The sequence below is a fragment of the Varroa destructor genome, unplaced genomic scaffold, assembly GCF_002443255.2.
Source record: "Varroa destructor unplaced genomic scaffold, Vdes_3.0 BEIS01000001.1, whole genome shotgun sequence".
NCBI lineage: Eukaryota > Metazoa > Arthropoda > Arachnida > Mesostigmata > Varroidae > Varroa > Varroa destructor.
Window position 1 is genome coordinate 15470386 of NW_019211454.1, and position 24016 is coordinate 15494401.

At 37.8% G+C, this 24016-nt stretch overlaps 2 protein-coding genes across 7 annotated transcripts in view; one reads left to right on the forward strand and one right to left on the reverse strand.

Moving 5' to 3' along the window:
- The window catches only part of bchs (WD repeat and FYVE domain containing 3 bchs), a 71304-nt gene extending 57723 nt beyond the window's left edge, over window positions 1-13581 (forward strand). For 2 of the 5 annotated variants that reach the window (XM_022788079.2, XM_086984286.1), the window contains exon 28: window positions 1-7279. In XM_022788079.2, coding sequence (XP_022643814.1) covers window positions 1-127 — 127 coding nt within the window. In that variant the 3' untranslated portion in view covers window positions 128-7279. Of the gene's footprint in view, window positions 10073-13232 lie in introns of those variants that run through there. The other 3 variants (XR_002670288.2, XR_015324287.1, XR_002670287.2) reach the window with 3 other exon arrangements.
- LOC111243061 (uncharacterized) lies at window positions 8114-24016 on the reverse strand. Of its 2 annotated transcripts, none has more exons than XM_022788096.2 (6): window positions 23791-24016; window positions 22970-23164; window positions 22236-22384; window positions 13254-13404; window positions 9793-10048; window positions 8114-9620 (listed from the first exon to the last, which is right to left on the reverse strand). In XM_022788096.2, the coding sequence occupies exons 1-6, from the start codon at window positions 23867-23869 to the stop codon at window positions 9167-9169; spliced, it is 1284 nt and encodes a 427-aa protein (XP_022643831.2). In that variant the 5' UTR covers window positions 23870-24016; the 3' UTR covers window positions 8114-9166. The 2 variants fall into 2 exon arrangements, with proteins under 2 accessions (XP_022643831.2, XP_086840463.1); XM_086984337.1 differs by having other exon boundaries at window positions 9505-9645.

The following is a 24016-nucleotide window of genomic DNA, read 5'->3' on the forward strand; positions in this document are numbered from 1 at the left end:
GAACTGTGGCCAACTGTTCTGTGCTAAATGCAGCCGTTACGAGGCACAGATCAGCCGAATCGACGCAGAAAAAAGCGTTCGCGTATGCCACGCCTGCTTTCTGTCACTGTCGACGGCAAGCAGCTGAGCAGACGATGTGGTGACATCATAGCAGAAGAGTTCGTACTAGTGAACTAATGAGATATCAGCCAATTACTGCACAACTCAAACACGTTCGGGTAATTAGGATCCTATCCCCACTTAACAGCTTTAGCTCAGAAGATCCGGCCTATTCAATGAAAGCCGAGGAGAACTTTCACAAACATATACGTATATTTAATTGTAACATTTAAGGGCAGAGGTTCCAAAGCCTATGATCCATCAATGTAGGCCAATTATATATCTATAGGTGACGAGGCTGGGGCACACAAAAAATGAGATACCAAAGGCCTTCGATGATTAAGGACGAGCGCTAGATGAAATCACCACTAGCGTATTAGTACGTGACGCGTGAAATGCCGTTACTGAATACGGCACCCATCAATCAGCGGCTACAAGTGATTATTACTAGAAAATATTACAGCTCATACTATTCTATAATGACACCTGACCTTTTCTACGCGGGAAGTAACGACCGAAAGTGAATAGGGTCGCCAGGTGTACGGGATTAGAAAACATGACGAAAAAACATACGCATTTTTATGCTGATCATAATAAAATATGACCCAATCGAGTGGTCTTTTTAATCGAATTGAACTTTCTTGAAAAAGCTTCCTTGTGAGGTTTCAAAGAGATTTCCTCCGATTTTTGATGGGACGAACTGCATATGATATTTTAGACAAATAAATGTTTTACGTGTTTTTATAGATGCGTGCTACCATAGATCCTCTTTTTCGACTGTGTTATTACCACCAATGATTCTAATTGTCTCGTGCGTACAGCTGGCGGTCCTATACAGCAACACGGGTCTTAATCCCGCCAGATTAACAACGCAGTCTTCGCTGGTAGTTGAAGCAAAACATATTGATTCCTGTGTCACGAATGCGTACAACGTTGTGATTGATAACAATGAATTGCACAAATGTCTTGACGACTCCTTGCGACCCAGTGGTCAGGATTTAGATACCTGTAATGAAGACAAGGACAGCAGCGAGCCTCACACAAACTGTAGTAATGAAGAGGCTCGTACTAGGCACACCAATTATTTATTATCGTGGTAACCATATGACGTTTAGGGAAGAAGCTTAGATAGCAAAGTAGACTGGGAACTTTAAACAAAAAGTAGACACACGATAAAATGAATAGATGTGTTGTGTAAAAACGAGGCAAGAGATGAAAAAAATCTATATGGCAAATAGGAAGTCACAACTGCAGCTGTCACCACAGCTCTAACGTGCATCATTATGCAATTGTGTCCCGCCCAACTATTGGAAAGAATGGAAGCTGTTGGAAGTCAGTGGAATCCTTATGACGGTGGATTGTTTAAGGGCAATAACGCCCATCGCGTACGAACATTTGGGTAGCATACATGAAAGCGTCAACCCGAAGACGCAAAAAGGTGTGTGTGAATAAGTAGCCGCTTTACGTTACGGATCTCCGCATCCGCGTCCGTTTTTTCGAGCGGAAGAAACAGATTTTCTAGAGGCAACCGTGCTTGTAGGGAATAGAATCATGACTGATGTTAGTGGCAAATTCTGCTAAACATAACTAGCAGTAAAGATGGCGTGGGCAACTAATAGTTCGGCTGAAGCCCTCTTCCAATTAAACTATAGAATACGTCGATACGTAAAGGCTAAGTCATCATTACAGAAAAAGAAAATGATCACCGACATTTCCGGGTGTACGCAAATACACAGTGAAAGAAATTAACTGTCTGAACAACTTTAACGAAAAGAGGCAGATATATTTAAACCTAGAGTATGAAAGCTAAAAAACCAGCCAGTTAGGTTTATGGATATATTCTGCAATCAGCGACATGCCGTAATACATCAAACCCCATTTTGAAACGGAGAATGAGATCGATAAAGCAGACGTTATATGCTTGTAAAGGATCATCAGGATACGAAAAATGTGATTCCTTTATACAGCATCTCACAATAGCCAATTTATTTAGCGAGTTACTGGTACCAAAGTAAGCCCGTCTAATCATAGTTAATCACAAACGCTGAAACGGATTGAACAGGTTCGAGTTCACTTTAAAGCACCGTACGCCTGTATTTATTCGCTGGTGGTTTTTATTGCAGAGACAGTATAAAATCCTCAAGTATTTTGTTGAAGTCTATTGCATGCCCTCCGGTCGAATGGCAACATCAGACAAATACGAAATACGGGGCCTTCCTAGTATGACCTTCGTGTCAAGATTCTCCTATGCGCTGTTTTCGTGGGCCTATACTTTTGATTAGTTTATTTATTAATGTTAGATTTATATATATGATTCAGTAGCATGTCGCTATATAACAATTTAGAATTCCAGATAATTCCAGCGTTGAAATTATATTATCTCTCGTTACGTACAACTGTATAATATTTCCGCACATAAGTTTTTGAACAGATTTCAAAATGGCTGTTAAAACAGTGATGTGTTTATAGTATTAATGCAGAGCGTATGCTTGTTTTCGAACGCGCATTTTTGCGTTGTACTATTTTCGATGCGCTATTGCAAAAACCTAACTGATGTTAGTGTCGGTAATACAAATCGTGTATAAAAAACAAACAGCAAAGTTGATGATCTTTGTGCATAATTGCCGTTTTTTTTGTCTAAGTTTGTTGCTTGTATGTTGATCATGGTCGACCTTTTATTGCTCGCCCAGAAAAACGTAACGAAATGAACTTGTAGTAAAACTTGAATAATTAGTATCAGTAATCATAGAGATGAATGTATCTATCGAATCTAATGTTTGGTGTTGTCATTCTTGGATCTGGAAGCCGTAGCTCGAAGAAATTCTGCAATTATATAGCAATCAATTTTTACCTAATATAATTAATTCTTCGCTCCAATAATCACCTGGTTATATTATTAATTAAATTAGTAATTAATAATAGTAGATAGTGATCTTTACTATTAGTGTTCTTATTGTAAGTACTCGAATCTTCTGAACAGCTACTAGATTCGTCTATTTTAAACCACGCATATATCTCTCGCCTGTACTTTTTTGTTTTCAAGGTTGAATTGTTACGTTTCGAGGTTATTCATATGTACGTGAACGAGGAAATGTAGTTCAGGGCTATAATTTATTTGTTGTCAAGAACAAACGTTCAAGTATCTTACCACACTTCTCTACCAAATTAAAAAACATCGTAGAGCTTTATTAAAGATTTATTGTTAACTTATTATTGTTCTTAGCCGATGACACTTTGCATATATACACACTTATATATATATATATATATATATGCATATATATATGTATATTAATTTGGACATTCCGGGATGAAGGCCGCGGTGTGATACCACCGTACCAAGTACGGCACTCAAGATTTGCATTTCGTAATTCCCGAGATGTATTTTAACAAATGGGTTTATTTGGTATTGGTGAGGTGTGGCTGATTGCAGCTGGCCGAAACGACACTGAGTGCATGCCGATAAAGAATATTAACTAAAAGGTCGTCAAAAAGATCAATTGTCAAATTTAATGCCCGTGTAATATGCCACTCAGACTGAGGATCAAACGAACTTTATGCGGCAAAGTTAAGCCCCAGTGTATTTGATGGAAAATGTTTATATGACACACTGAACTGAAAGGAATAATTTATAAAGTTTGTCAATTATTAATCGTCCTTGACTATTGTGCTCTCAATATGACCGCATTTCTTCGTTCTCGACCTAATGAAAATTGTGTGACCATACAGACGATTAAAAGCGACGACTTAATGGGTTTTGCACGATTTCGTGTCCTTGAAATAACGGGTCACCTATTTTCAGTAATGATCATACGAACATGAGCAGTTATCACTGTGTCAACGTGTAGACCAGGTTAAATATCACCTATCGAGTGAGCATTGGTGATGAGCACGATATTAGCTAGCTAAATGTTAAATTTTCATTATGTATATTTAGGATTTATGTTCGAGAAACTGGAAATAATCTGTAGAGGCAAAGGATACCTTTTTTTTTTAAACAACAGGCTTACCAGAAGGACAAGCCATATAGATAGGATACAAAATTAGCCATTTATTCCCGCTATACACAGGCGCGACCTAGTGGTATTAGGAGCTGGAACTCTACACCGATATCCTTAGCTTCTTTGCTGTATTGTATATTTCGTCACAGGCCGTCAAGTCTTATCCCCGTGATAGAGCCGTACGTAAAATTCGGAAGAGTTAGTTAGGCTGTCAACCCTTCTGTGTGGCACTATCAGATAATCAAGGCCCTTTTTTGGATGACGCAGGTGTAACTCATGATGATTTTCAAATGGAGACAGAAAGGGGACTCTACTGGGATGCTGGAAGGTCCACTTGGGTCCTTATTTAGCTCTCATTTTGCAACTGATATGGAAAATGGTAGAAGAACTACACATAATCACTTCGCGCAAAACATATTTGTACCGTAGGAGCCATGTCGCTCGAGCACCAGGCATCTTTACACAGAGAGCAAAGCTAATCTGAAGATCGAGGCGCGCACTTTTTTAGCCTAGCTGATCAGGCGCGGGTTCGCCATCATGAAAGATGTACACACACAAACACATACGAAGCAATCAATGAGGTAACCATTAAAAGCTCACATAGCTGCACATATAATTTTGCACATTACTGCATCGATTATCACTAGCTTAGTGAGCAGTAAACATAAACTTCGAAGTTCACATTGTCATTATCAGCGGTCGCGACAAAAGGAAGCTCGAGAAACACTACGTCAAAACAGCAGCTGAAGGCTGCATAATAAAAATCAGGATAAAAGGAACTAAACATTTATATATATATATATACACTTCATCAGTTAGTCAAAAGCTTTCTTATTCGGCGGTAATAGAATTTGTGAAGAAGTAGAAAGACAAGATGATAATAACATGCGGCCTATATGTAGAAAATATACAAATATTATATAAATATATAAAAATATGTGGATGTCGTACATGACAGACGAAATAAGGGAGATTTCAAAAGACGTTAGTAGTAGCAGTAATACGGTTAGATGCCGCAAAAACGATTCATTCATTACCATTCAACACCAGTAACTAACTTCCAATGACCATTATGACTGACAACAGATTTGATGTCGGTATCATTCACTAAACAAAAACTATATGTTGATAAACGGTGGAGAGTTACTTCAATATAACATGTATTCTCAGAATATTGCCACCACCTATATAGGTTGTCGAAGTTCAGTAATTTTGAAACGGAATTAAGATTCTGACAGACAAGTAAATACCATTTAAATAGTGACGAAATATAAGCAACAATGTAATCTACAACCACCTATGTTTCAAAGTGGAGGAAATGAATAAGCCAAATGGTTACGCTATATTTGACGATTATAACACAGTCCTAGTGAGCAAACCCTCAGCTATTATTTTTATTATTATTATTGTTGTTATTATAATAGCCGACGATTACTTGTTGTCGACTTGTTGTTGGTGATTTCTGTAATGGTAAAGATTCTATATCCTGATTTTATCAACGAAGACAAACACAAAAATTAGCCCTTGAGAAGAAGATGCTTTCGAACCGGATAGAAACTTAGATAAAGAAACCATTCCATTTACATGCATACAGGTAAAATAAAGTAAAATACGCAGTACATATATACTTCAGTGTGAAGCGTGTGAGACACGACCATGAACTACCGTATGTGAACTGATTCAACAAAGCATTAGAATGACACGAACACAGAAACGTTTCATATAAAAGGAATGACAGATTTGAGGTGACCTCCGAGGCTGATCCAGCAGATATACGAACATGTGAGAGCAGTAAAACAATTACTGCATGTTAGGTAGCAAATAAAAGAATATACACAAATATATGAGTATATACAAAACATGAGAAGTATACTTATTCACAAATATCACTATTATATATATATATACACTGAAACACAGGGGTGTGTAGTGCATATACCCATAACGATAAAAGAAACACAAAACAAATATATATACACATAGAGAAAGTATTTAACACATATATTTATACACATATACATATATCTTTCTTATGAAATTATAAGTAAATGGACAAACGAATAAAAATGTAGCATAAACCGCAACAGACCTTGTACTGATATGATACCGACAGCGGTTCGACTGTATAGAAATATGAAACCGAAAGCGAACGAAATACTGGTACCGATAACCTGGAAGGAAGAAATCTATAGCATACGATCTGCAAGTAGCCCTACCTGAGAATACAGTAACCTAGGCTAGTAGAAGCAAATAACAGTCAACATGTGTAAACAACAAATATTGAAAATATGTTATATAATAAATATGAATGATATAAAATAACACAATATACGAGGACGAAACGTAGCACTACTTTATCTTAAGCATGGAAGTAGCGTACCGAGAGGGTACTGTTTTTGTTCGGATTTCGGATTGTTATTTCGGAAAGGTACAAAGAAATAACAGTAATTATAATAATATAGGATCATCACTGAACTGACATAATACCGGGAAGATTAATACAACTAGAGTAATAGACTATGATATGACAATATTGAATACCAAAATATATGAGAGAACACGATACAAAGAGAGAATGATGGAAACCGAGTGCCATGAAAAAAGCTGAAAAATGTAGAAATATCTGAACATGTATGAACCTATTATCCATATTTCAGCGACCGAGCGATACACAGAGAAAAACGCTCATCATGTCGCTGAAAAAAACTGATGGACTTAAAGTGGCTTTCTGGCTAAGATCTTCCATCAATCATCGTCGCCAATAGAGATGGATTTACACACACACACCCACATATATATATATGTGTGTGTGTGTTTTCATTTGCCGGTGTAGTTTAGGAGTAAGGGCCAACCGAAAAAATGTTGACGGATCGTTCCTATCCTGCGCTACAGGAATACTTATGTTTCGAAATTCATTCGCACCGGCCTGTTTTCAGCATACTTACATATGCTAATTTATTTTTACTTACAGTATATTTACGGTAAAAAACAAAGAAAACACCGAACACTAAATAAGTACGCAGAAACAATAAACATGAGATAATAGAATAATAAAGAACGAGAGTCAAAAAAGAAGGCAACCGAAGAAGGGGATAAGAATAGATGACACTATGTTTTCGTTGATGGGTTGAGTGGGGAAATCAGGAATAAAATTAAAAGTATCTTTTTAATTTTTCACACTTTCAATTTCGTTGTTATGGTACTTTTCTGTTATTATTTGAGGTTGTGATGAAGTGCGTTGTATGGATTCATTTCATGTTTATCGTAGATTCAGTTAAATTTTTTGGACTTTTATTTTGACAATAGTTTGAAAATAGAAGGAAAATTCTTTTTCTGGAACTCTGATTGAAAGCACTATTTTCTTGCTATTAGTTCTGATGGCGGGATACTTTTCAAAATATGCCAACGGTCAAATAGTCTGTCGTGAACAATTCTCAATTGAATTTTACTATTGTATATGCACATATGTCCAGCTTCCATGTGTGCATGAGAGCTATACCTATGGAGAACTTCGGTAATAACGATATTTCCATGTCTATGGTCGTCTAACGCATATTGGCGCTTTACGCCTGGTTATCAAAAAAAAAAAAGAATTTGCTAGCTTTAATGCCGACAACGATTGGTGACGGAGTTATGTCGAACGAAGTATAGGGACGGCGTATGGATGGTGGACGAAAATTGTTATTTTTCGAGCAACGGGTATCTTAACAGACCACCTATCAACCGAAGAGCGGAGCCATCGTAGAAGGAAATAATATTCCACGTCTATGACGTTGCCAGCGATTTGCTTGGACATCGCTAATGGCTTACTAATCACATCACAGACGTCGTAGACGTTCATATTAGATTGCCCTGATCACCCAATAATCTGCGTGTCAACAGATGCATGGAAGCTACAATGTATCTACAAAGAGTACGTAGATGTCAATCGTTACGATAGATTTGTTGGATAGGTCTTAACGTATTTAATGGACAGTTGCTTTTAACATATAGCGCTTCGTAAAAAAAGACAATTTCGTTTATCTGATTTTGCTTTATTGGTAAAAATGAACATCATAATTTAGAACATGTGCTAGCAAGGCAGAGCAGCTTCAACTTCACATACCTTGGATCACAGACATTAAAATTATCTGTAGCCTGTAGTTACCGACCACTGCGAATTTCTCGATTACAATTATTTTTAGCCCAAACTCTGCTTCCTGAGGACTTATTTTGGGGTTTGTTTGAAACGGCAGAATACAAATTAATAATTCATGCTTAAGAATCCCCAAGAAACTACAGTCGTCCTGCTGTTTACATTACAGAAGAAGATAAAAAGTATTTTGATAATTAACTAAACACACTTCTGTTTTTTGCGTAAAAAAAGTCCATTGGGTTGTCAGGGGCGCAACGTAAGCAGTATACCTCGGTTGAGTATTACTTTCGACCACCCTGTTACACTCACAATCTTTAATAGACTTTGAATTCTACAATAAATGTATAATGACTGATTCAAGCGACTTAATCCAACCTTCACTTTCCTTCTACTTCATTTTCTTCTATAATCTCAGATCTTACCTGAAGGTTGGATATAATAGTGCGGTTACTCCACAGATGAGGCGATCAAACAATTCGTATCGATCACTATAATACTCGAATGAAAATAAAATAATAATAAGATATACTAATAACATCACGGCGTGTTTGCTCCACTTTCAGTTTAACTATCCAGGGATAAGAAGCAGCTTTTTGCTAAAAATAACTATCTTGTTATCTTTTTATAACCCATGCATATAGTTAACCTCCATTTTAGACCTTCGTAATTAGCTTGGGGTCGCTCACATTACTAGCCTTGTCCTTTCTTAAGGTTGTTATCGTTACAAGTTATCTTCAAGCTAACAAACAGATAAAGGGCGTCTCTAAACAACAAAACGTGTGATTTATATATATATATATATATATATATATATATATATATATATATATATATATGCGTGTTGGCGTGAGGATATCGCGCTTCTAGAATAAATTGAAGCAGTTTACAATTTATACAACACGTATAATAATTCGCTACAAGAAAGCATGAATTAACTCGTGCACCTGGACTTTTTATCGCTAGTATCTAGAAGTTTTCGTCCTTTACCTTTAGGGAACGGCTGTTTCGCAACCGTTCGTTTTGTTTCTAATGGCTTTTGTTGTTGGTTACATATCGTACTTGATGTTGGGCCTCCGCCACCACGAACAACCGTCGACAGTGGCTTCTCTAGCAAATTTTCACCGGTTCTAACGTTAATCACCCGTTTAAAATACATAGGAGAAATGAACCCTCTACTGTCACCAGGGGATAGTAAAATACCATTTCTCGAGCGAAAAAATTCGATGCCGTCAAACATTGCGTGCCATACGTTGACGACAATCAAAATCTGTAAGTTTTGTCGTTTGCTGGCTAGATGCGGGTTAGACAGGTCGGCCTTCCCGTCGGGCACCATGTGAATGTGGTTTCGCCTCATACGACTCAAACCCTCGCGCCGGATGGCCATCCTAAGGATAATAGTAAAAGAGATAACTTAAAAACGGAAGTGAAAAATAAAATAAGCAGGAATTCAGTTACGTAAAAAAACGAGCACGAATGTAGAAGTAAAGAATAAGAGTCTTAAATTAAGCTTTTCATTTAGCGTATGGACATGATTGCACTTTGTTTACCGACGCGTACCACGCGCTCGAAGAAGTTCTATGAGTAGCTTCTGTGATTCCATGTTCCCTTGTGATTTTCTGTAGAAGCGTGCCGTCATCTTCGACCGGAATTGTGTGCCCATGGTTAGCACGGATTTGTAAGACACCCGTGTGGGGATCCTGCCTGAGTAGGTAACGCTGTTTTGCGTCCTGGGCGACGATTCGTCTGAGATCTTCTACGTTGCATTTGTCACGAAAACGTCGATGTTTCAATAATTTCTCCACATCAATGAAACCTAAACCGGCAAAGATATCAAAGCGTAAGTCTTTAAAAAACTTTTCAAGGTTTTCGTTAATTAAAAATCTTATTCAGCCGAGCTGGAAAATAGACTTGCACATGGTACCGGTTCATGAAAATAAGCAACCGTCGTTTAAAGACTACTCGTTAATAATGAAAAAAAAACTAGAATCTTGGATACATGAATGGGCTAATTTAGATCGTTAATTCATTTTATTATGAAAGCCATTCGATTCAACAATACATTGTCATTTATTCGCAAATAATTGACTAAATGACAGTAATAAATCCATAACCATATATAAAATTTAACTTATCTTCCAAAAAAGATCCATTGAATTCGCCGACAAAAAATGTACTTATGCCATCCCTAATTTAAAAAACATTGTTTCATAGTTCATGGAAATACTCACAAAGCAATACAAAAATAATACAGACTTGTCATAAAAATACTGAACGTTTTCAAGCCAAAATTAACAAAATTTTATTGATTAATTATTTTTTATATTTCTTAAAACACTGTTTCTTACCTAATATGCGCTATCGTTTTGATCGATGACCCTCTACTATCTTTCTGATAGCAACATAATCTTATCACTGTAGAACTTATGCGGTTTTTGGGCGAAAAACATGACTAGTGATTTCTGCATCTTTCCATTGAAACAAAAGTAACACTATGAAGGGGGTTTTGCAAAGACCGAAACAGCCGATTTTCTGATGGTACGGAATCCGGACTATATGGCAAACATATTGGAATTTTCTATCGAAGTTCTTGTATTTTTTGTCGGTAGCTAGGTGGTCTAGCACTGCCATGATGGTAGATAACGCCTTTTCTCATCACAAATTCCGATGATCGATTTTTTCAACGGCTTATTGTATTCTCTGTGATTATTGACAGTGGCGATCTGAATTAATCACTTTGTCAAGTAGCAGCAGCTCACACAATGCCATTAAACGCATAGCGTCAACCTGAGTCAATACCATCATTCTGGACTTTGCAACTTAAAGCATATTTTTTTTATTTGCATTCTCATACAATATCATGTGATCACATCATATCACATGATAGAATGATTTTGCGTCGATTGATGTAGCACCCAAAAATCGAGATTAATTGTAGATAGCTATTTACAAATAATCACAATTGTTTATTAGTAGATGCTTTCTTTGGCGATTTCGTGGTTACCAATGCGTTAGTCATGTTTAAATAGCAAACACGTCATCAGGTTTTTCTGTAGTTGGTCGATAACTATATGGAACACCTTTCGCATAGAAGTTTCTAAAACAACAGCGACAAGACTATCTTGTAAATTGTTCCTTTCGATAACGCATTTTGGCCATAAGCAGCACAAATTTAACGGGCTTAGATAGCACTTATGCCTTTCTACAAAAAATACTTATCTTCAAGGTGCTCTAGTTCAGATTTGAGTGAAGCTATTGCAGCATTTAGTATGTCTACTCCTGCAAAAATCTCAGCTCCTTCATGACACTGACCGAGATGACGTAACTCGCATTACCTGAGATATGTTACTTTAAAGGCATTTAGCTAAAAAAATAGTTTGTTTTTCGATAACTAAATAATATATTCAGTACATTAACTTGATTTTGCATTTAAAAATCAACTATCACTTCTAAACCATGATGTGAATCATCGAATGCTTTTTACTCTGTCAATAAGCCTAGAGCAACTTGGTTGGTTGTTGAGGTTACCAGATATATCAGATGATATTTCCCTGATCATTAATAAATTGTATGAGCACCCCATTTGAGGAGGAGAACGTAACGAAAAATATTTTTAGTTTTCAGTACGCATTTGTGGCACCCAAGTGCGGTTTTTGGACACATAACTGAAACTATTCATTATACAGACCTCGTTAAAGGCCTGTCTAGTACCAGAAGAGGTACCTCAATTGAAAATTTTAATTAATTGCGGCGTTGTTATAATCAGTAAGGTCGTTATATTACAGAACGATTTATATGCAGAAGTTGCCAAAGGACTCAGCTAAGGCGTATAAGTCCAAGCGAAAACCACAAATTGTTATGTGCGTAATCTGAAAGGACTTCACATATCAGCCACAAAAACGATATAAATATTCTTTTCCCCTATGATCCTTATTTTCTTGGTTTTAGAATACTTTGATACCAGGAAACACGCAATACAAGCACCGCCCTAATTTCGCCTAGGTTGCCCTAATCTAGATCTTAAATTACGGTCCTACAAAAACTTCAGGAATCAAATTTGTCAATGACGGTTGTTACAAAATTTTAGTTTTTGTTTTGTTAACCACTCTAGAAGCACTTTAGCTTCTGATACCAAAGAAAGGACCTGGTCACAATAGCTTTAGTCACACCCAGTTTCATAACTAGTTGTTTTATAAGCAGTAATCAGTGGAGAAGGCGCACACTAAATATGGGGTAGGTTGTTACAGTATTGAGGTAGATATGAGTGTTACTCAAATGACATATCACCTAAAACACAGCTGAGAAACGGAGGCGTTATTTCATTAGTATATCAGACCCGGCATATGATAGCTGTTATAGCTTGGAGACGGGGCTGCCGATTTTCAACTTCGTGTGCAATTAGGCGCTAACTTAAGCTGATATCTATGCATCTATTGATTGACGGATTTTCCCTTTGAGTGAGCGCCTTACTTTGGTAGCGTCTTGAAGTTACCGTAAAGAATAAAACTTGAGTCGACTGTTAGTACTATGTTTTACTGTAACGTGTTGAAATTCACTCAAAATAAAATAATTCCGTTCGATAATCCTAGGTAGGTCTTATGCAAAAGTCGCTTTACCAGTTATCGGTACTTGATCTCAAAGTGATGACCTTGCTAAGCTTGCTAATGTGGCAATGCTGATGCCCACCAGTTGATCTATTCTAATTACAGGGACTAAAATGCACTATACGGAGCCCCTGACAGAATACACTGTCATTGGCAAATGCGGGCTTGAGCGCGAGGACACCTGGAATTAAGACAACCCTTGTGTCTTCATTTACTAGAAGCACTAAGCTGCTTGATATTAACGAATAATTAGCCAATGGCGAATTTTTTAGCTTTTTTTTTTTTCATTCTTTGGTTCAGTGAATTTAATAAGGTGGTATCGTTCTTCGGATGTCATAATACGTCATAAGACTCATGGGTATTATTGCCTATTCTGCTTGTGAACATTTTCTACAGACTGACTTGTGGAAAACTCACCTCCTGGTTGGAGCTCGAAGCCGTCACTGTTACCGCCATGTCTCAAAACATAGGCAAGCTGCCTCGATAATCTAGCATCCGATTGGAATCCTATAGGCCGTCCAACCGCATTGAGATAACGGTCTTCGTCAAGCTTCAGATTGTCGAACTCCTTGCAGTAATTATTAACGAAAGTAATATTAATGGGCCGCATAGACGTACTGACCATTGTGTATTGCGCTGCAGAGGTTTTCCTGTTACTTGCTTTATTTTTGATGAGGTTTTATGTGATTTTATGTACGACGTATTAAGTGTTGTTCACACGATTTCGCGACGTAAAGAATGGGTCCTACTGAACAGAAACAGAAAAAATAAAACAAGCATATTTACATAATATGCACGCTGAATGTAGAAAGTTCGATGTCTTTACCTCATTTAGCTTTCGATTAGAAAACGCGTCACTACATATAATTTCAGCATGTTTTTTCGTTACGAACAAAATACGGCACTACTATAAAATACTTTTACTGTGGTACGTGCAGTCTACAGTATCCATTGTTTCCATCGGATCCAAAGTAGATCCACTGACGCACATCTTTCACCAGCTGGGTTCGAATCAGCTGATTCGGGGACATATATACCAATCACTCACACCTCCAAACAAACATGGTTAGAACTTACAAAAAGCAGAATTTTGCAGCATTTACTTCAAACACCGTTTAGAATAGCTGTCCTTGCGAGACATTGAAGATAAATAGGGATGCACTACCTATTTTCTTTTCTGAACTACGTGCTGTGAGCGTTTAAAAACCTTTTCAACATGTTTAGTTTACCTATATGTCGATGTGATATTGTTGAGCTTTTTGTAATGTAACCACTAACCAAAGCGACTATCAACCTATCGTCTGCGTCTCAGCTCCCACTCTAAGAGTGGCTTCGGTATTCAAAACAACGTGAAATTACAACTTTGTAATCTAGCTGCAGCACCTGCTGCTGTTAATGCGCTTAAATCTAAGCATAAAGACAGGCAGTCTCAACCTAATAGAGTATTGAGTTTAATGTACCTGCTCTCAGGTTGTTTAAGTGCGCGCGTTTTTTTTGAATATGCACCGCTATTCTACCCGCTAGAAAGAGAGGAGGATTCAAATGCATAGACTTGCAGTTTCTATTTACCTAAAGCTGGAGGCATTTTTTATATTTGAAATGTATGGGATTATTTTTGTCCTACATCTATTTTAATAATAAAAATAATAATTGCGCAGGCTGTCGGTCTCCCATCCAGCTAACTGTTTTTAACCGTTTTGTGACCGCCCTGTAGACACGCGAATATACTGCGAATATAATTGCTTGACAAACAAATCTAAGATTGCCCGTATAATATTATAACGGGCAATCATACCATACACACATTGTGAATTTATTGCTCGTCTTCTCATAACTGACTTCCGGCGGATACCCGGGCTCAAATTTTTTTTAAAATTTTATTTAGGGCTCAAATAAACAAACCTAATAAATAAATGAAAATATAAGGGAAAGACAAAATTAGTCAAAAGTAGTCTAAAGCTGTCTCTTTTCTTAATTTGCAAGGTGACTTTCGTTTAATCTTCATTCGTTTCGTTTTATCGAATACATGATACTTACAAAGACTTTGCTTAGATAAAGGCCAAATTGGTATGAATGGCATCAGTAATATTAAGGCAACGAGTAGTTAGTCTCAGCATAGCTTACGCAAGCTTGACCATCCGTACGTATCATTTAAAATGCGAGATAGAGACATGCAATCGCGAATGTGCTTCACGTAGAATACACCGTGTCCGGCGATATAATCTGGTAAAAAAAACATTTAGCTTTTTAACTAATGCCATATATAACCTCCATAGCTTGCAGCGATATCTACCTAACTGTTAGAATTAATAGCTACAGGGATTTAATATGTAAGAACAATATTTTGAAGATTGGTTTACCCAGTTTTCATGTATTACTTTGATAATAAACTGAGGTTCATTAAACCCTTCGGATATTTTATATATCCATCTATATCCGCTAAGTAAGTGGCGTTTTTCGTTAGCCTTTACGCTTGCAGCGAAAACCTATGCCGAGATTTTGGTCATATTACTAACTCCTATCATTTTACCAAGGCGTGAAATATCTTTTGTGGATATTGGAACTACTATTCATTAATGATTAGTGCAAGCACCACTGGAAAATGCGGAATAATTTTTCACAACGTTCCAGCAGTAATAATTGATTACAGCCAGATGCACACGATAAGTCAAAGTTTAATGTCAAAATAATTCTATTTGATCATACACGAATTAACCCTAAATTTAGACTGAATTCGATTTTAAAGCAAGTTCTTTTCCATAGTGTCTAAGAAAATATTCTTTTAAGAGATTTACTTTAAGAGAACTTGGCGGTATGGAAATAACAGACAGTCGTTAAGGCTTCACGACCTTCATTATATATATTACATTATGATGATGATGTGCCCAGAAACTTCATTTGTGAGTCAGAGAGCTCTCTATTTGAAGCAAGCTAAATATATCAAAAGAAAACAGTGGAAACATATGACTGTTTCTTCGGTTACGCGGACAGTGCCCGCTAAAATCCTGACTGCCAACTTAACAAGGCGCAACGGCAATGTGACGAACTGAAATGCACACGGGACGAAAGAGGTAATTATACCTATCAAATATAAATGTTGTTATATTGTCGTATACGGTCTATTAATAATATAATTAATAACCTAATTAACTTTCATTGTACAACAATTAACGGTAACATCCATTACTTAATAGTATCGTAATATAACGGTATGAATCCTACAAAATATGGGAGACTGTCGCCTAAAGCGCGGTCATACATTATCAAATTAACACAAACTATTTTAAGCGAACTTCCTCAACCCAATTTCTACTATTTGATGTTGTTATCAAGTCCGATCGAATTTCGCACTCGAAATTCGTTTTGTTTACTCAAATCTCGCACTGCCATTTATGTCAGTAGTAAATAATAAAGTAAAAAGTAAAGTAGCAAATTTTCTTCTAGGTCCTACTCTCACTCACTGAATATCAATTATTTATAAAGTCAAAATCGTACATCACGTAAAAATATATGAAAGCTCGCAACCCACGTTAAATAAGTTAGCCTATTTAAATGGTGCTTGTGATAAATGGACTACAAACGGTTTAGGTTACAGAATCATAATGATACCGTTAAGCATAAACTGTCAAATAACAGATTCTTTTTTACTTTAGCTAGTTTAATAGACAAATAAACTTAATACAACTTGATATTTGTTTCAGGTGCCTACTCTGAGTAGTTACAACTGTACAGCATGGAAAAGATACAGATAACGACTAACATACTGGCATAACAAATGACTGGACTATTCTGGGTCTGGACTGGAAAATTATGCAGCAGAGGATCTGAATCAAAACAGAGAAAAATACAACTGCTCTCTATGTTTAATTACAGCCATAGCGAGGTGGTGCTTACCTAACTCCAGTGTTTGCGATAATTCTAACACATATCCTCTGGATTACAAACTACCAACCGAGTGAGTCAGAAGCTTTCACCCTTAGCCCTGTTCTTTCCTAAATAAAACTCTGAATTCGTTGTTACATCAACGCGTTACCACGCTGACCATTAGCTGTATGTGTAGATAAGACCTTGTCTGCTACCATGCACGGCAGTTCAACATGCGGTTTCTACTGAGTAGCCCCGAACTATAAAGGACCGAGCAGGCCGGGGTCTACGTTTGCCGTTCCAACCCTTCGACAGGCTAGCAAGCCAAGTCAGGACTATTTACTGCCCTAGTATATTGCGTTCTCTTTGTTGGCATCTAAGCACCAATAGCAGTCGAGTGCATTTGCACAGACTGGTACGATTTTGGAAAGTTGCCCTATGTGCTTGGTATGGTCAGTAGAGCGCATCTCCACGGGGCGGCACTGTACGGATGACCTCGGCAGAAATTTGGATGATGTCCTTTAAACGTACTGGCGGCGTTAGTATGGCTTTAACATGCACGCGAAACAGAAATGTGAGAAGTAGCCTCAATGACAACCAGGGGGTAAAAGTTGGGTGATCACGCGATGAACGAAGGTGAGGTTATAATATGTAATATCTGTGTGCACATAATAATCGAGAATACAAATTGTCAAAAGCATAATTATTGAAGGATCAAGAAGATCTCGCAATTTGCTAGATGATGTGGCTAACGTAGTGTCTAGTAATTGGCGATGACGAAACTAAACTTACTCCGTATGGTTTCTTGGGGCCTATCGTTTGCGTAGTATAACATTAAATAAAATTTACTATGAAACTACCACACTACCACACATTTTAAATTTTATTATAATCTAACAGCTAATATAAATACATTTGAATCCTTCGATTAGACTATTTTCATTATCTTTAAAACTGTTTTTTCCTTCTTCCCTTTGGGCCAATAAAAGCAGCCAACTTTCAAGTCCTAATTATAAATACAAAGCTTTTCTGGGCTAGGACACTTGCGTATGAGGTAGGAAGTTTGGCATTTCCGCATACGGTTTATTACTTCTAAAACACAATGAACGACACCAAAGTTCCATATTGACTTTGAAGATATTATTCCGCTTAATAATTACCTCTTAATGATAATAATGAATAATGGTAATAATAATGAATGATCTCTACATGCTAATTAACGTTATGGTAAGATGGTATATCATTTTCTGTGACTCATGGCATTGTTGTCGTAGTAGTTTGGGAATTATTATACATTTGATATTATAGTTTCCCAGAGGTTGCACGTAAATCAGTAGGCTCTCGATAAAACCGGTGTGATGTATATGTACGTTTATACATCTATATGTAACCCGGTGATACTGACTGATCTTCGTGACTAGTAGCATGAAATTGATTTGTTTAGTTTATGTGTTAGAAAAGATCTTAGGAATTAAAAAGAAACCATTAGACAATCTACTCTTCAATCGAATGTAACGAAAAAGATATATTCGAATGTAAGCAGATTGCACTAGCAGACCAGATATATATAATTGACTTTTCATCTTCTTATTGCTTTTAAGTTTACGTGAATTTTAAAACAAACAAAACAACAAAAATATCATTGGTCTATTAAATTTGTTTATTAAACAAATGATACCAATAGGAGTTATTATTAGATCGTAGAACAAGTGTACCCCCGCCCGATGCTAGGCGAATATTCTTAGATGTTCAGCAGGCACAATCAGCTATTTCATTTACTTTAAGTGCATTTAGACAAAGTAACAAAGACATAGCAACCCATAAAAAGTGCATATACGTCCCACGTAGAGAAGATATTATATCTCGAAAGCTTGACCCACGCATATAGCAACCAATGCACGTTACGAAATACACGGCTATTAATGATTTTTGAGTTGAGAGGAGGCTTGACTCTTATATTAACGACAACTAGCGATAAACTCACTTGTAATGTTTTTCATTAAATGGCACTGCGTAAGCAAGTCTCCAAAAGCTTGCACACAACGGGTAACGAAGTAAGAAAAAAACGGTAATGTGTTTCAGTAGTAAGTACAGGCCAATTTCTTATATCCAAGAAAACTAAGCATCTTTCAATTTACAGTAATTTGTCGTTCAACGCCCCGATCATTGGCATGGATCTGGACATAATACATTCATGCATCATAGTGTTCCTCATTGTAAGTGTAGGAATTATTATCAACAATCAAGGAAATCGATCATGTCTTCATGCGTTACCGTTACGCCCCATCAGTGAGGCAGCTCCAGAGCAGATAGAGGCAAACACGTCCAATACAATCTTCGACTCAAGAAAGCTAGTTGGACGTCGCCTCGACGACGAAATAGTCCAGTGCGGGCTCGTTGGCTGTTTGACGTAATTGACCAAAAAGAGTTTTTCCACCATACAAGCAGAGCATCCCGGTGAGCGCAAAATATCGCTGTCCGGAAGGATACCTTTGATGGCCTTTTAGAACGTGAATGGGACGGTAGAGATTGTCTATATTATGTGGTATTTAAAGTTATTATCACGGTGAAGGCCCGGTGTGACGATACTCAACGAAAGGCCAACAATGACACGGCGACTATTGCCGGTTTTAATGTGTTGCGCCCCACTAATAAGCCCAGGATAGCCCATTTAGCTTATCAATTCGATAAACGCGTGACAAAAAATCGCAGTGTCCTCGTTATGACTTTGGCGAGGGTACATTCGATGTGTTAGTACTGGTTATCTCTGACGACGAGTACAAGGTTGTCGCAACACAGCTTCATGGTGAGAATTCGAACATCTTCATGCCTGACTATGCGTAGTTAATGACGCGACGGCGTTTTGAAAGTCCCTGCGAGAATGATTTCAATTTGCCCCTAAATAGATCCGGAGGCTGTCACGTATTGGGCTGTAATTCATATAGCCGCTCTGTCATCATCACTTCAGCCTCGATTATTCGTTGATGTTACTTCGTATCGAGACTGCAGGGAGCGTGACGGTGATTCTCGTCAAACGCAACCCCTTAATTCCCGTTTGTCGTTCCTAAGTTCTCTGCACTTCCAGGACAGTTAGCCAAAGGTCACTATCCAGGCTTACAAAGGATAGTGCGCATTGGCTATAAAACAATCTGCTCTATCGAGCATCTAGTTTGTAGCTGGAGAAAAGCCTCCAATCGAGGTAGCCTTTAACATCGACCCAAACGGCATGCTAAACGCACCTACCATCAATAAATCTAGTGCCTAAAGCAACATACAGCCACCATTAAGACATCGATAATAACGTCCGGAAAGTTGAGATTTACACCGTATACGAGCGGCGTACCCATCTTAGAAACGAACCTAAGAGATTTTGTTTTCAAGTAATGGCTGCATTCGAAAAGGTGCACAATAGAATAAGAAACGACTCTGGATGAGTTCCTGAAGGCCTTTGCGTGAGCTGCCATTAATCAAATCGTCGATGTTACAGCGTATGACAAGCGTCTCAAAGCAGACGTAACGAAGTTTCTAGGCCAACTTTGTTTTCTATTAAAAAAAAAATCGGTTTACTGGACAATAGTACTGCTACAGACCGTTTAAACGAGAATGACACACGTGAAGTCTATGATCGATTCGAACAGAACAAACCAAGCCGCACTCCAAATATATCTCAATTAATTTGTATCAATTGAAAATGAATACATAAAACAGATTGAGGCTTATTCTACTAACGACAGTATATGTGCGTTTATAATAATATTGGTATATATACATATAACTAGATACCTTTGAAGCATACCAATCGAACTATATTTATATATAAGTTCCATTTATTGCTCAATTGCTATTCGCGCAGAGATACCAAATCCTGTGTTTTGTAGTGCTTCTTGAGAAAATGAATTCGGAACATTCATCGCTAGACATGTGTAGTTACAGGCCTTTATCTCAGAGTCTATAATGTACATGTCATTCGACTTATCTGAAAGTGGCTTATTGGGTCCTAAGTTTTTGCTGTTATGATTGATTATGGACGTAAAATGTTCATATACGATATTTGCATGACCAATGAATTTGATTTTTCGTAAATGAATAATGATGGTAATAAGGATGGTTTATCTTCAATAGACTATCCGCACTGCATGCTTTTTATACTACTATAATACTAAAAAGGTATATTACAGATCTTTACTTTACTAATATTTTACATCTGTTGTTTTGGTCATGAATTATGATGTACATAATGATGAAATGCCTTGACATGCAGCAGTTAAAATTATGAAGATGAAAATAGATTTGTGTATATATATATATATATATGTTAATTAGCGTGAACTAAGGAGAAAATTAAAAAAATATCTATTCATAATATAACTTACTGTGAAAGCGGGTAAGAGTGGCTCTTCCATCATACAGACGAAAAAGTTTTACTACTAACCTAAGTACGAGATAAAGAAGAATTTTTTAGTTGCTGAAGAAAGATCAGAAATTGCACCAATTGATTAAATGTAAAATCTAGTTTATTCTATGCAATAAAGGCTTATTAGTTTCATCTACAGCTGGCCATGTGCATTCCTAGCCTTCAAATACCCCTGCCTTTCTTCAATTAAACCTATTTTCATTGATGTATGCCCCAACCGTCTTAAGTCCCCTAACTTAAAAACACAACTCTAGTATTTAAATAGCTTGACCAAACACTGCAACAGCCTATATTACTTTCTCCCCCAGATACAACTTTCGCTTTAATGTCATATATGCCAACTTCTATCGTTTCTTGCCACCGGCCTTCACTTTGCTCTTCATTTTGGCCTTCACCTTAAGCTCTCGCTTGACCTGCTGCTCCTCTTCGAGCACAATCGACGAATCATCATGTCGGTGGAAGTCCTTATCGTAGACCTCAACTGGCAGCGGGTTCTCCGGATCAGGATAGTATGTTGGGAATGGTGGTGGATTCTCGGCTGTCGGCGCTTTCTTACCAAACAACGAATCGTAGATATAGACAAATGCATTCGTGGGACCGGGCACTGCTGGTCCGTGCACCCAAATGACGTTATGCTGGTGATTGATTCGCCAGACTTTCAAGCCAGCACAGAGCTTTCGCTCATTTCCCTCGTGGCCAGGCATCTTTCGACCTTTGAGGACACGGCCTCGACTGCCCATAGAACCAGCTCTATTGTGACTTTTTGTACATCCGTGCGTAGCGCGGTTACCTTTCAAACCCCATCGTTTGACGGCTCCCATAAATCCTTTATCAATCGTCTTTCCGTAGACATTCACCCAGTCGCCGGGACGGAAATGTCCGGCAAATAATGGTGTGCCGGGTTGAATCGCAGCGCTATCCGAAATCAGAAATCTAGTAATTTTTTTTTTCGGCATACAGCCCGCTTTTTTGAACAAATCGAGATACGCCTGCGTATATCTGAACGGCAAACGTGAATCGGCGCCAACGATGAGTGCGCCATAGCCTCTGGACTTGAAGCCGAATCGGCTGTGAGCAAAGTCCTCTGATTTGATAAAGTCAAGAACGTTTTGGTCGCATACCTGCAATAGCGTGCTAAGTACTCGCTTGCCATCGTTAGTCCACATCGGTTGGACACCAATCTTTCGCGCGATGATGCCTGTTCGCCGAACGCCTTCCGTCCATTGACCCAGTGGCCATGGTTCCTCCCGCAACGGGGACTCGTTGGGTGCTACGATACGAACGTCAAATATCAAATTAGGCCGAACACGAAAGGAGAAACATATTAGATGAAGTGATACCAAAAAAGAAAGAAAAACTGAGCGGGTCAATGCGAACTAACAAGCAACAGTTTTTACGACTCCGAAGCTACCTTGCCGCCTTCCACTATTACTCTGTCACTTAGATATATATAAGGTTTAAAGATAACTAAGCTGCAACTATACGGAGCTAGTTAATACGACTGTTGGAGGCATTTTTGGCGTTTTTATATGGAGCAATTCGATTCACACTAGTTCTATAACTAGTAATTAGAGCTTATTACATGGGCCTATAACACGTTCGAATTACTGTTCAACGTGTTACGCTAGGTGTATGGAGAGCAGAAGGCGATTCAGTTATATCGCTCCCCTCAAATAATTAGTTCAGTGCATGAGCGAATGACGTATACAATATGGTAAATGCGATTCACTTGATACGATTCTGCGGGACGTTTCGAGAATCCAAAGACGTTTCTCTATAAATCTGCAGCAACAAGCGTGGCCCTGCTATAAAGCCGCATTGGCCGGACGTGTAAAATAACATGACAAGTCCTTACCAAGATATGTTTTTTGTGCCTCTTCTAACAAGAAGCTTTTGTTCTCTTTTGTAAGGTAGTCTTCATAGTCGCCCTCTGCCCGATGTTTTCGGACCCACCAATGAAATGGGTGAACCTTACGACGCTTCGGCTTTGTGCTTTTCCCACGAACAATCAGCTGCTGCTGAGTTGCACCTAGCTGAATAGGTATTACTTCTGCAAGTCAGATTCAGGACATAACGTAGAAAAAAAAAGTGGTCGAATTTGCAATTAATTGAAATGTTAACAAGAAAGTGGCTAAAAAAATTGACATATGGGTCACATGTATAATGTCGAAATAAGTTAAGCAAACAATTTATGAAAATTATAGTAATACGTCTATTAAGGTCTTCGGTGTTTACGTTTTCCGTACGCAAAGTACGGTACAGTACCAAATGTAAATCTATAATATGGCTGGCAAAGATCAAAAATATACTAGCATGTTAGATTGTTTGGTACTGCTACCGTCGATTCTACTCACGTTCTTATTATGACTGTTCACTTTAAAGGAAAGTGAACAGTCATAATAAGAACGACTTATCTAACCGCTTCGATCTGCAATACTTTTTTAGTCTTTTTAAGTAAAGACTGCTGCCATTATTATAACAAAACTGTAATAATCGAATGCTCTAAATAGTCAAGAAGCCAACTGTCCCTGGAGGAACGGGCTTCCAATATGAATCAACCTATTTCCAGTACCGAAACCAATTATCAAACAAATATATCAGACTTTGCTATTACACGATGACCTTAGTATTATTTCTGCTTCGAATCCATTCGACAAAACATCCCGACCGACACACCTATGGCAGGGGCTGTATACCGTTGGATGCTGCCAGAATAGAAGGAAGTACGACACACACGAGCCAGTAATCCCGACATAACTAAATCTTCTATCAACAGGCCTGCTCTGTTTTAATGCACTATGCGACTAGCTCCATGGGATAGTTCAGCGGTTTCTTCATTGGCCCATTTAAAACACAGATACAACACTGTGTGTTCTGTTTACATGATTAGATGTACGCCAGA

Bases quoted from the DNA above. Each gene is read 5' to 3' on its own strand.
- LOC111243061 (XM_022788096.2), bottom strand. From the start codon at position 23,869: ATGTCGGGATTACTGGCTCGTGTGTGTCGTACTTCCTTCTATTCTGGC. The intron at 13,405-22,235 runs GTATGCGACCAA...AATTACTGCAAG, and splicing joins TACTTAGCACGCTATTGCAG to GAGTTCGACAATCTGAAGCT. The intron at 10,049-13,253 runs GTGAGTTTTCCA...TTGCCGGTTTAG, and splicing joins CTTCGAGCTCCAACCAGGAG to GTTTCATTGATGTGGAGAAA.